This window comes from Adiantum capillus-veneris, chromosome 4, assembly GCF_014529385.1.
Source record: "Adiantum capillus-veneris isolate H3 chromosome 4, ASM1452938v2, whole genome shotgun sequence".
Taxonomy (NCBI): Eukaryota; Viridiplantae; Streptophyta; class Polypodiopsida; order Polypodiales; family Pteridaceae; genus Adiantum; species Adiantum capillus-veneris.
In genome coordinates, this window is record NC_140934.1 from 160,623,465 (window position 1) to 160,635,692 (window position 12,228).

General features: G+C 45.9%; 1 protein-coding gene across 7 annotated transcripts in view; it reads right to left on the reverse strand.

Annotated features, from left to right (window-relative positions):
* The window catches only part of LOC147460250 (sister chromatid cohesion protein PDS5 homolog A-like), a 189,986-nt gene that overhangs the window by 89,444 nt on the left and 88,314 nt on the right, over positions 1-12,228 (reverse strand). For all 7 annotated transcript variants that reach the window (XR_015187952.1, XM_086511335.1, XM_086511336.1 and 4 more), the window contains 4 exons: positions 4,084-4,305; positions 3,725-3,941; positions 3,502-3,647; positions 3,259-3,416 (listed from right to left, as the gene is read on the reverse strand). Coding sequence is in view for 6 of the 7 variants with exons in the window: in XM_086511335.1 (XP_086367461.1) it covers positions 3,259-3,416; positions 3,502-3,647; positions 3,725-3,941; positions 4,084-4,305 (743 nt within the window). In the remaining variant the exon portion in view is untranslated. The remainder of the gene's footprint in view (positions 1-3,258; positions 3,417-3,501; positions 3,648-3,724; positions 3,942-4,083; positions 4,306-12,228) is intronic.

Sequence of the window (12,228 nt, forward strand, 5' to 3'; positions counted from 1 at the left end):
GCTTTATGGAGCTGAGATTTGGGGCATAGTTACCGGGGAACGCCCCCTAGCCCCCGTTCCGACGTTCCGGGGGGCAGTTCCCTTCTCGAACGTTCCGAAACGTCGCCGTTCCCGTTCCCGTTCCGCGTTCCGGGTAACTATGATTTGGGGACCTTCATTCGATCATCACGGGAGGACAGGCCGCACTGATGGATGAGGGGACATGTACAAGCCTCTGGTCTCTATGATCTCGCGGCTCATTAGAGCTAAGGCTTCAGTACCACGTGCTATTGTCCGGGCAGAGCTAGCTGCCCCCCCACTAGTGGTTGAGGTGCTCACCAGATCTGTCTCCTTCATACACTGCATGTGGGAACTTCCCAGAGATAGATATGCCCGCCTTGCACTTCGGTCAGACTACTGACCATGGAGGAGATTAATGAGACCCGCCAACGACCGATGCTGGATCTCTTGTGATCTAGCTATCCCAGCTGCTTAGTTCACACCTAGCAGTTTAGGATTCCATAGTATTTTATTTTGTGCATCCTATCCCCTCTCTTCCGGCTATACCTTGCATTGAAGATGAATGTTTGGTGCCTCCTATCCCCTCAACCCTACCCTCCCCCTCACACTCACTCACCCTCACCCCCTAGCCTACCCTCGCCCCTCCCCCTCCACTGCTCTCGCCCCCACTACCCTTTTCCCCCTCGCCCCTACCCGCCCTCTCCCTACGTAGGCCTCGCCCTCACCCTCCCCCTATCTAGGCCTCGCCCCCTACCTACCCCTTGCCCTCACCCTACCTACCCCTCGCCCTCGCCCTACCTAGGCCTCGCCCTCACCCTCCCCCTACCTAGGCCTCGCCCCCTACCTACCCCTCGCCCTCACACTACCTAGGCCTTGCCTCGTATCTACCCTTCACCCTCACCCTACCTAGGCCTCGCCCTTGCCCTCCCCCTACCTAGGCCTCGCCCCCTATACCTACCCACCCTACCTACCCCCTACCTAGGACTCGCCCCCTACCTACTACCTACCCCCTACCTAGGCCTCGCCCTCCTACCTACCCCTCGCCCTTCTACCTACCCCTCGCCCTCGCCCTCCTACCTACCTAGGCCTCGCCCCCTACCTACTACCTACCCAACCCTCGGCTTTCAAGCATTCACCTGGTTGCCATCCCGTTGCTGTTAATGCTTTTCGTTCTGCCATCACGATGGAGCTTAACCTTATTTGCGGTGTTACTCTACCTTATGGTCATCCCTCTTTTCGAGAAGAGTGTTGTGCAGAAAGTGTTGCAAGGTTTATTTGCAAGCATGGACCAGGTCATTTTCCTCTCACTATGGTTATGGAGGATAAAGATGTGCTGGATCCAAACCGAGCATATTTCTTTGATGTGGAGCCTCATTCTGTTTAGCCAATTGGGATTCTTGGACTATGCAATCATACTTAATTCTGCCTATTCAAAGGCTTAAGGCGTTACAAGCAGTCAATGTTTTTTACTCCACTTTCTGAGGCATGTAAGGTCATGGTTGGGCCTAGCAACTGCTTCACGAAAGATGTACGAATGCAATTTTCTTTCACATTTTTTCAGTATTCCTCTCACCGAGACGGCGAGCGGTCTTGTGGTGGCCAACCTGTAGGAGGCAATAGTGTCACTTTCACAGGACACACAATTAGTACAGTTGGTCTGGTCTAGTTCACACTGGATGGACTCTCTGGGCTGGGCTGTGACACGTGGCAGGCATACGGACGGTGGTCTAGTGGACATTGTGGCCAGGTCAACACCCTCAGTTTGAAGAGAGACGTAGATGGCTGACATTTATGAGCCGTTGGTGGCTCTTTATGGTGGGACATATGAGTAGTAGCAGTTGGGTCATGTTTATCATCTTCTTCACGTCGTCATCTAGACTAGTGAGTCTATACACACAGCACATCTTCAGCATCCCTGCACATCTGAGCCTCGACACCCCATTGTACCTGAGAGTCCTGGGCTGGAGCTGAGTGTCCTGCCACGCCAGAGTATCAATTCTTTGAGATAGTCGAGTCATTCGTTGTGGTCTGCTGCTGTTGTGTCTCTGTGACCTCAATTTCTGTCTATTGTTTCTTCTTTTCAGTCTGTTTTGAGTGAGATTGTCACGCACATTGCACTAAGGAGCACCCACTGTAGAGAGCACGACACACTATCTACGCTACAATGACAACAAATCTCTATATAATAAGTCTCCTCCAAAATCTCTCTAGAAGTGCACGTAAAATGCCTTCCTGTACACAATAACAAGCTAAAGTAAGCAAGAAATCCCCCTTCGGTAGAAAGTCTCTTTCATGGGGTGGGGTGAAGCTGGGATGTAGCAAGGAAAAGGTGTCGTGCTCTCTAGAGTGGGTGCTCCTCAGTGCAGTATGCATCACACAACAACATGACTGAAACACAGAAGTGGAATATGACTCAAGACACAACACGACTCAAAATACAACTGCAGACTCAACTCAATGGAACTCGACAAGCTCGCTAGCAGCACACACAGCTCCAAGCTCAAGACTCAAGGTACAATGGGGGTGTCGAGGCTCCAATGTGCAGGGAGAGTGCCAGTGTCGTGCAGAACTCTAGACTCAGGACTCGAGACTCGACGCTAAACCATACAAAGTGGATCCTGATAATCGAGTCGCTCCCGACTCCCACCAACCACACATATGCATCCTCTAAAGAACCACCAATGGCTAGCAGATATCCCAATCAGCTAAGCCTATCTCCAAACTGAGGTGGTGGTGATCTGTCACGGTGTCCACTAGACCACCATCCATAACACTTGCCACGTGTCACTGCCCAGGCAAGAGTCCGTTCAATGTGAACTCAAGCCCAACTATAACTAACTGCCTGTCATGTGCCAGTGACACTGTAGCCCGGCTACATGGGACTATCCAGATATTGAGGAACACTTGTTGAGTCCTGCTCCATAACAACTAATGATCATACACCTTAATGCTCTAGCGTTTGGTCTGTCATACCCCTGATTATCTGTAATCGTGAAACTCTTAACTGCCTCTTTGAATGTTTTTTGAATGATCTGTAGAAACTAGCATCTGCAAGCTTTTACCTATCCCTCCTTATCTTTAGTACGTACTTCACATTGTAGAGAAAAATTATATTCTATTCTCTACTACACGCTTAGGCTCTGTAACGGTACACTCATTCACCTTCCTTAAATCACTCACAGATGAGCCTTGAAAACTTTCTGAGCATGTTTAACATTTTATGACTAACCCATCACTATCAGTAGCTCAGCACAATACCTGAACTCCTTGACGTCTTTGTCATAGCAACATCGAAGAAGCTTGCCTGGTATCCACTCAAGCTGATCGTCGACGGACGAAGAACCCTCATAGCACTTTGTAGCATAGGCCTTATAAACATCAGCGAGTCTATAAAAAGCTTCTTTTCTTACACCCACCTGCAAATTTTCGAACTGATTGGAAATAGCAGTACAAGTATCAGCCACAGCAGAAAAGATCTTGGAGTATACATGGAAAGTAGACCTTTTTATCACGCAGACGTTCTGCAATATGCTTTAGAAGTGAAATTGGAACCCAACTGTGGTTCTGTTTAGCCAACTCGCAAACCACCATCACAGTGCGTAGACGTGTGGCCTCCTCACTGTCCAATATCCGATCATCCAGTGCCGCTATATCAAAACATTTCATTACAGCCATTAAAATAAATACCATGTGATGGAACTGTCTACTTGGGAAAACTGTGCACCTAGAACTTCGGCCGCTTCATTCCCAGAGGGATGAGCTCTTAGGCAATCCTTTGCACAGTCAATCATTGCAAGACGGACCTCGGTTGCTTTATCAGTGAACCTCTTCAAAAACTCCAAAAATAATGGTCGGTATTCTTTTGCTACATGATGACCAGGAAGAGAAAATAGCCTCCCAAGCAGTCTTACAGCCTTCAAACGTAGATCCACCTTGTCGTTCTGCACGAAAATTTGAAAAGTTTTTAAACTGTCTCACCCCAGAAAGAAAGCGAAGCAGATGTGGTATAAACATGACCGCACAGTAGATGAGCAAAACAGAAAAAGATCAAAGAGGGTTTCTCGTCGATGACAGATATGGTACCACAAGTTCTTGGGTCAGATTAGGAATAACTGCAAGTAGCATCTCAGGTGCACATTGATATATTTCGAGTATGATATCATGATAATCCGCACGCAAATCAATTTCAGCTTTTCTGCCCTCCAACATAACAGATGTCAATAGGCGTTGGACATAGGGCTCCAACTTCTCTGCACAATGTCGGACCACGCCCACAGCAAGTTTGTGTGCAGCAGAAGAAACCCCCTGAAACCAACAATGGAAAGAAATAACATTATTTGGACAGTCAACGTCCTTTGACTACAATTTCTTAAAAGCCAACAGAAGACAGACTCCTGCCTCCTATTTCCACTAACTTTTTGCAAAATTTATGCTCTAATAATTCATACGTCAAGACTCTGGGCCACCAATGTCCACCATGGTAAGTACTCGTACTGGGCGTCTCGCATGTCGAGCTGAAGTAATCCGTATCCTTTGTCGTAGTCTCCATCAATGTTGTGAGGTACCCCCGGTCGCGGGCATCTGGATCTCCCTAGCTCAGTAGCCCGATCGACCAGCGTACCTCTGGTGTGAGTGATATTTGGGCTCAGCTGAGTGGTCTACCCCTCTGTCTGCCCAGTAGGTGGTCTTAAAAAATCTGTAAACTGCCTCTGAGATTGCCTCTCTGATGGTCTCCGCAACAGGCTCTCTCTGTGTCTGCGTAGCTCGAATAAAAATAACCGAGGACATCTCTGATGATATCTCATGACCTGGGTAGTGGTCCAAAACCCTGTCTGAAGAGACAATGAAATCGCCCCCGTATCTTGTAGCCACCGGAGAGTGACATATGTAATGCAGCTCTGTCTCAGGCTCCGAATGGCATAGCTGGCATATCCTAGCCTTGTATTGTAGCAAGAAACCTCACTCCAACAAAAAGAAAACATCACACTAAAATGGAACGATGACTCAAAGCACAAGAGACTCGGAGCTCAGTGGAACTCGATAAGCTCAAAGAACCATACAGACTCTGGCTTGGCAGCACACTCAGCTCCAAGCTCAGACTCAAGGGTACAATGGGGGTGTTGCTCCAATGTGCACGGATGGTGCAGACGTGTTGTGCATGAACTCAAGACTCGAGACTCAAGACGCTCGACCACACAAGGTAGATGATGATGATAGAGTGTCCCATGACTGGAACCAAGCACACATATGTATCTCCTAAAGAGCCACGAATGGCTAGAAAAATATCCCAATCCATCTAAGCCTATCTGCAAACTGTGGTGGTGGTCATCTGGCCACAATGTCCACTAGACCACCACCCTTATCATCTGCCACGTGTCACTGCCCAGGCCAGAGTCCGTCCAGTGTGAACTCTCGACCAATTGTAACTAACTGCCCGTCCTGTGCCAGTGACACTGTAGCCCTGCTACAGGTTGCCCGCCACAAGACCACTCACCGTCCCGGTGAGAGAGAACAGTGAAACTAGCATAGCCATATAGGTGCAAGAGTACAAGGGCTTGCTCCGGATGCGACCGGCACGCGAAACAGAACGCAAAACAGTAAAATACAGCCTGCTGTGTATTTTTGCAGGTTTAGGGTTTTCAACCTAACTGATCCCTAAGACCCCCAAGAGCTTCGGGGAAGTGATGGGATCACTGTACAGGTGATCTGGTCCAAGAATAAAGAAAAACCGAAAGGGGCACCAGTCTTTGGGGCCTCCAGGGTGTCGTTCTCTGCTTGGAAGCACACTACCTACCAAGCCATGTTTTTGTTTGAAGTGTTAAATTGCAATCACAGGTTAAATCGAGAAGTTGCTTTGTGTCGTAAAGTTCAATTAAAGATCGGGTGAAAGCTAAAGTCTAGCCCTCTAGTGAGTCTACGGGCAGGTTTCATGGTTCCATTGCCGAGATAGAATCACTTTTTCGTTGAAGAGTGAGCCTTGGTTGGTTTTCGACAAGGACACAGAGCATAAGAACTTGGAATTACACTATGGCTGACAGAGTGAATGACACTAGGGAAGAGGGCTCCTCTTCCAAGGACAAAAAGGTTGTTCCTCCTCCAATATTCGAGCGTGGCGAAAGTTCACAGTCACCCCTACCTGTAACCTTTATTGATTTGAATACTCCACAAGGTCAATGGCTTATGACCGAGCAACTAGATGAGGATGCTTTCAGGACACAATTGGTTGCTACTGTAAATGTGTTTTCTCAATTGTTGCAGAATCCTAGGTTATGGAATTTATGCAAGCACCACCAGTGTCACAACACACGAGACAATTTTCTCATGCAAGAGAGCCCGTTGAGGCTCAAGTCGAGGTTCCTTATGCGTCTCAACAGTGCAGGAAGCACTCACATGTTGCAAAGTCACTTGGGGCTCGAAGACGAATTCCTTCTCTCCACGAACAGGTGGTTAGGACGCCTATTCCACAGACTTTACCCGTTCAACCAGCCACCTGTCAGAGTCCAAATGTTGCATTAAATGGACAGGGAACCAATTTCTAGGCTATGCAACAGGTTCTTCCACCACCCACAGACACTAACCTATGATAATTTGGGAGCATTGGAAAAGCCAAAACCATACAAAGAAGGTGGTGCAATTGTGAAGTTTGATACTTTCAGCGAATTTGAGGATAAGACGAAGGCTCTCACTTTCCTAAAGTAGTTTGTTAGTTCTTATGCAGGGGGGGAATTTTACAGAAGCCTCCAAGGTCAGGAAAGCTTCCACTTTCTTGAAAGGTAATGCGCATACATGGCTGACGACACTATTGATGCAAGAACAGACACCCGCCACATGGGTTTACTTCAAGCAAATGTTTGCGTTGTCAAATGAATTTGAAGACGATATCATGACGTATTGGCACCAACTCACTACGGCTACTTGCAAGAGCGAAGAGGAGTACAATCGGAGGCTCTGCAAAGCATTGCTCCGAGTAACCTCCTACAAGTTTGTGCAGATTGAGAAGTATTGTTGTGGGCTGCCGAGAGGGCTTCGAAACTACTCTACAAAGACCAGAGTGGCCACCCTTACTCAGCTGCCAACTCTGGTCATGCCTTGTTGAAGGGAGAGGACACTGGATTTCAAGGCAACGTGAAATCCATTGTATTCGACAAAGAGGTCCTTTGCAAAAGCGGCTCCTGAAGCGCCACAGGGGTCACAAAAGGCAGATAAAGGCAAGGACTCACCCGAGACGTCAGAAGGCTAAGAAAAGGAAAAGGAAGCCTTTTGTGCGCAAGTCGTTCGAGGAAAAGAAGGCTTTAATGGCTAAGGACAAATGCTTTATATGGAGTAGCCTCGTCATTTTGCTGCAGATTGTCTCCAGAGGAGGAGGCCAACTGACTCAGAGTACGGGAAAGGGAGGAAGCCCAAACCCACGGTCGAGTTAGTGCCAGGTATGGTGGGTGATAGGCCAAACTCTGATGCCATTGAGTTATGTAGGGCATGGGGTACAATTAGGGATCAAATAGCACTTATCTTCTTTCATCCAAGTGCTAAAGCAAACTTTATCTCACCAGAATTGGCCATCAAGCTGGGTATCAAAGCTGAAGAGATAAGGTACACAGTAGAGGCAGGGTTGGCATGTCCTGGCCTCTCAAAGTGTGTTACTCCTATGATAGGAAAGTCGCATATGCATATTCAATCATATGTGGACACAGAGGAATTCTATATCATGCCACTAGAAGAGTGCGATGCGCTATGGGAATCCTGTGGATGTTTCGTATACATGGAGTGATGTATGTCTTCAACAAAAAGATCACCCTTCAGCATAGGGTGATCTTGATGTAAAGCTTAGAGGGGAGCCTGTCCTTATTGTATCTGCTTCGGCTATCACTTCTGTAATTAAGAATCATCTTTCTGCGTACTTGTTTTTGCACGCAATGTTTCAGATAATTGTCAGTCAAATTTATCTGTGTTAGATAAAGAAAGGTCAGCATTTTTACGAGAGTTTAGTGATGTTTTTCTAATTTATTACCGTCTCGGTTGCCGCCAAAGAGGCCTGAGGATTATGCGATAGATTTGGTGCCAAGTTGTAACCCACCAAATACGCCCCCCTACACGGTTAGTGCAGCTCAGCAAAAAGAAATTATAAGCCAAGTAGAGGATCTGTTAGAAAAAGGGTTGATTCAACCTAGTTCTTCCCCCTTTTGTTCCCCAGTGCTTCTAGTGCAGAAGAAGGATGGCTCTTGGTGCATGTGTACTGAATACTGTGCGTTGAATAAGAATACCATCAAGAACAAGTTTCCTATTACAAGGATTGATGATATTCTTGACCAACTAGAGGGTGTCGCAATTTTCAGCAGGGTAGACCTTAAGAGTGGATACCATCAGATTCGTAGTAGGCCAGAGGATGTGCACAAGACTGCGTTTAGGAGGACATTTGGTCTGTATGAGTTTCTAGTGATGCCATTTGGTCTTACAAATGCTCCTGCTACGTTCAATAGGATGATGGATCGGATTTTCCGCCCAAATCAAAAGTCTGTTGGCACATTCTTTGATGACATGATAGTCTATTCAAAGAATGAAGAGGAGCATAGGGGTCACTTGACACCATTGTGTTCAAAGAGCTACGCTGGAACGGGTTACTTTTCAATCTTACAACAAGTGGCACTTTCTTGGCCACATAGTGTCAAAGGATGGTGTCCAAATGGATCCTGCCAGGTTGATGTGGGGCTGACTGAAGACAAAAATTCAGGCTGTAATGTCTTATTTGTTGATGAGCTTGTCAAAATCTTCTCGACTTCTCCATACACTTTGCTGAAGGAGATAAAACAAAAAGGATTTCTTGCATACATGTGGCGTTGAATCAAGACAAAAATTTAAGCTTTATTGACTTCTTGTTGATGAGCTTGTTGAAATCTTCTCCATATGGTGCTTGCGGGCAAAAGCATGATACGACATATCAATGTGAATTGGTCTTAGTTTCAAACCCTCGAGGGAACCTTACTCCCATAGAATGAAACGCAATCAGGACATGGCCAAATTTGAAGACTGTGCATGATGTCCGTAGCTTCTTAGGCTATGTTCTTACTACAAAAGGTTAATCAAGAACTTTGCCGAGATTGCTTCATCCCTACATGCTTTGCAAAAGAAACGGCTCACTTTCAAGTGGACACAAAAAGACATTTCAGCTTTTAATCTCTTATAGGAAAAAATAACTTCAGATCGAGTAATTGTTTTACCAGACCTCACGAAGTCATTTGTGGTCCAGTGTGATGCATGTGGCAATACTATTGGGGCAGTGTTAATGAAAGATGGTCGAGTAGTAGCTTACGAAAGCACAATCTTGCAAGGGCCAGAAAAGAATATGCAAATCTATGAGAAAGAGCTACTCACCGTGATTCATGCGCTTTCAAGTTGGAAACACTACTTGCTAGGTGTTGATAGCGAAGGGTCCAAATTTTGCAAAATGTTTGTCTCAGCAATCCCTCGTAGAAGTACATGCCCAGTGGTAGAAGGTTACAGAACCATCCATCAAACCGGCAATCAAGAAACCTCCTTCTCCGAGGATGTTTACTGAACAAGAATTACAAGAGGTGGTTCAGACACAGATTAGCCGGCTTTTGGACGCAAACAACAAATCCAAAAAGCATGAGAAAAAGCACAAGAAAGGAACTACTCGGGTTATTTGGGTCGTCAATCTTCTTTTGCACCGGCGAGAAAGCAGAAGAAGCGTGTACGATTTGAAGGACTACCCAGTTCTTCTTCTTCTTCTTCTTCTTATTCTTCTGACAGATCTTCTAGCTCTTCTGATTCGAGCAAAGAAGACAGAAAAAGCAAAAAGCAAAGCAAAAAGCAAAGGAAAGGGCAAGAAAAAGGCAAATAAGCCTAAATTTCGCCCAGTTTGACAGTTCTACAGTGGACTCATCCTCAGACAGTTCGGACTATGACGATCACATGTTTTATGCAAAGAAGAAGTATTTCTAAAGCCAACCAATATGACTTCCTCGAAGATAAAAGCAAGAAAGTAAGAGAATTCAAAGAAGGTGGACAGTCAATTAAGTTTGACTCTTTTTCTCAATTCCGAGATGCTCCGAGGCTTTGGCCTTCATACAGCAGTTTGACATAGCCTTCTCTGGAGGGCATTACTCAGAGCACTCCAAGATTCGGAGGGCTACATCTTTCTTCAAGGGAAATGCTCGAACATGGTGGTCCACCCTTCTACTAAGAAAGGAAGCTCCAATTAAATGGTTGAAATACATAAGGCTTTTTATTTCTTCTTGGCTGACTCAAAGTACGAACAAGATATACGAACTACTTGGAATCATCTTCGGATGATCAAGGGAGATTCTCTGGACGCTTATTGCGAGAGATTTTGGAGCTCTTTTCTACCGGCCTCTTTATTTAAGAAGGTCTCGTTTAAACAGCAGATTGAGCAATTTTGCTACGGCCTACTTCAGAGATCCGAGACTACTGCTTGGAACAAAAGTCAAATTCTATTCAAGAGTTGATGGGTCATGCGAAACGGGGTTTTGCGATACATTCGGGCAATTTGACTTATCCCACTCATGAGATCTTGACTCAGAGAACCCAACAGACTTCTAATAATGAAAGTAGAAAGAGAAAGAGTTCCCAAGAAAAGAAAGACAAGGATTCACGACCTCGGCTCACTCTTCGAGAGAGGGCCAACTACATCAAAGAGGGGAAGTGTTTTGGATGCCGAGAACATGGACACGTCTCCGCGAAGTGCCCTATAAAGGCCCAGCAAGAACAGAATGGAGACAGGCCAGAGAGTTCAGAGCAGTAGAGGAACGTGGCAGAAAAGGCAAGATGATAGCAGGACTGGTTCCAGATTGCATGGGTACTGACCAACACGATTGATGAAAGTACAGAACTTTGCCGAGATTGGGGCAAAGTGAAAGATCAAGAAGCCCTAATTTTCTTTAATGGAGGAGCCAAGGCCAACTTCATTTCACCTGAATTGGCGACGCGGCTCGAGATTACACCCGATCGAATGGGACCACAAGAAGAGGAAGTTCTAGCGGCACCCAGACGGGACATAGCTATTACAACTGTCATTGGCAAACTTCGGTTGCATTGTCAGGGGTATTTGGGGCACGAGGACTTTTACATAATGCCCTTGGAAGGTTGTGATGTCCTCCTTGGAGTCCCTTGGTACCATAAGACCAATATCGAGGTCGATTATCGGGCGAAGAAAGCGACATTAACAAATGAAAAGGGCCGAAAAATTGTACTTCATGTGAAATTGAAGGGTGAGTGTGTCCCTATTGTATCAGCTTCGGCCGTTCCTAAATTAATGAAATCCAGTCTATTTGTTTACTCGATCTATTTGAAAGAGTTAAATGATGAACACATGACGAATATGTCTGAACTTGATAAAGAACGCAAAGATTTTCTCCACACTCATGCCGATTGCTTTTCTAAGGGCCTGCCAAGCGAGTTGCCACCATCTTGTCCTGAGGATCATACTATTGACCTGATACCTGGAAGCACACCACCGAACCGGCCACCTTACCATGTGAGCCGAGCCTAGAATGAAGAGATTATGAACCAAGTGAAAGACCTTTTCGAAAAGGGTCTTATCCAACCGAGTACTTCACCCTACTGCTCTTCAATGTTGTTGGTTTTAAAGAAAGACGGATCTTGGAGAATGTGCATTGATTATAGAGCTGTCAATAAAATCACCATCAAGAACAGATTTCGGATTCCGAGGATCGATGATATTCTTGACAGATCACAGGGATCCTTTTGCTTCAGCAGGATCGATTTGAAAAGTGGATATCATCAAATCCGAATCACGCAGGGAGAAGTCTACAAGACGGCTTTTCGTACGAGCTTCGGTTTATATACAGGGATCCTTTTGCTTTAGCAAGATCGATTTGAAAAGTGGATATCATTAGATCCGAATCGCGCAGGGAGACGTCTACAAGACGGCTTTTCGAACAAGCTTCGGTTTATATAAATTTTTGGTGATGCCTTTTGGCCGTACCAATGCTCCAGCGACTTTTAATCGAACGATGGATAGGATTTTTCGTACAAACCTTTTGTTGGCACTTTCTTTGATGACATTATAGTCTTCTCCAAGGATGAGGTAGAACATAGAAAACATCTGCTACGAGTCTTTCAAGGATTGCGAGATCACAAGTTAGTAATCAATGCCAAGAAGAGTGAATTTTTCTTACCGGAGACACACTTTTTGGGACACATCGTCTCAGCAGCAGGAGTACAGAAGGA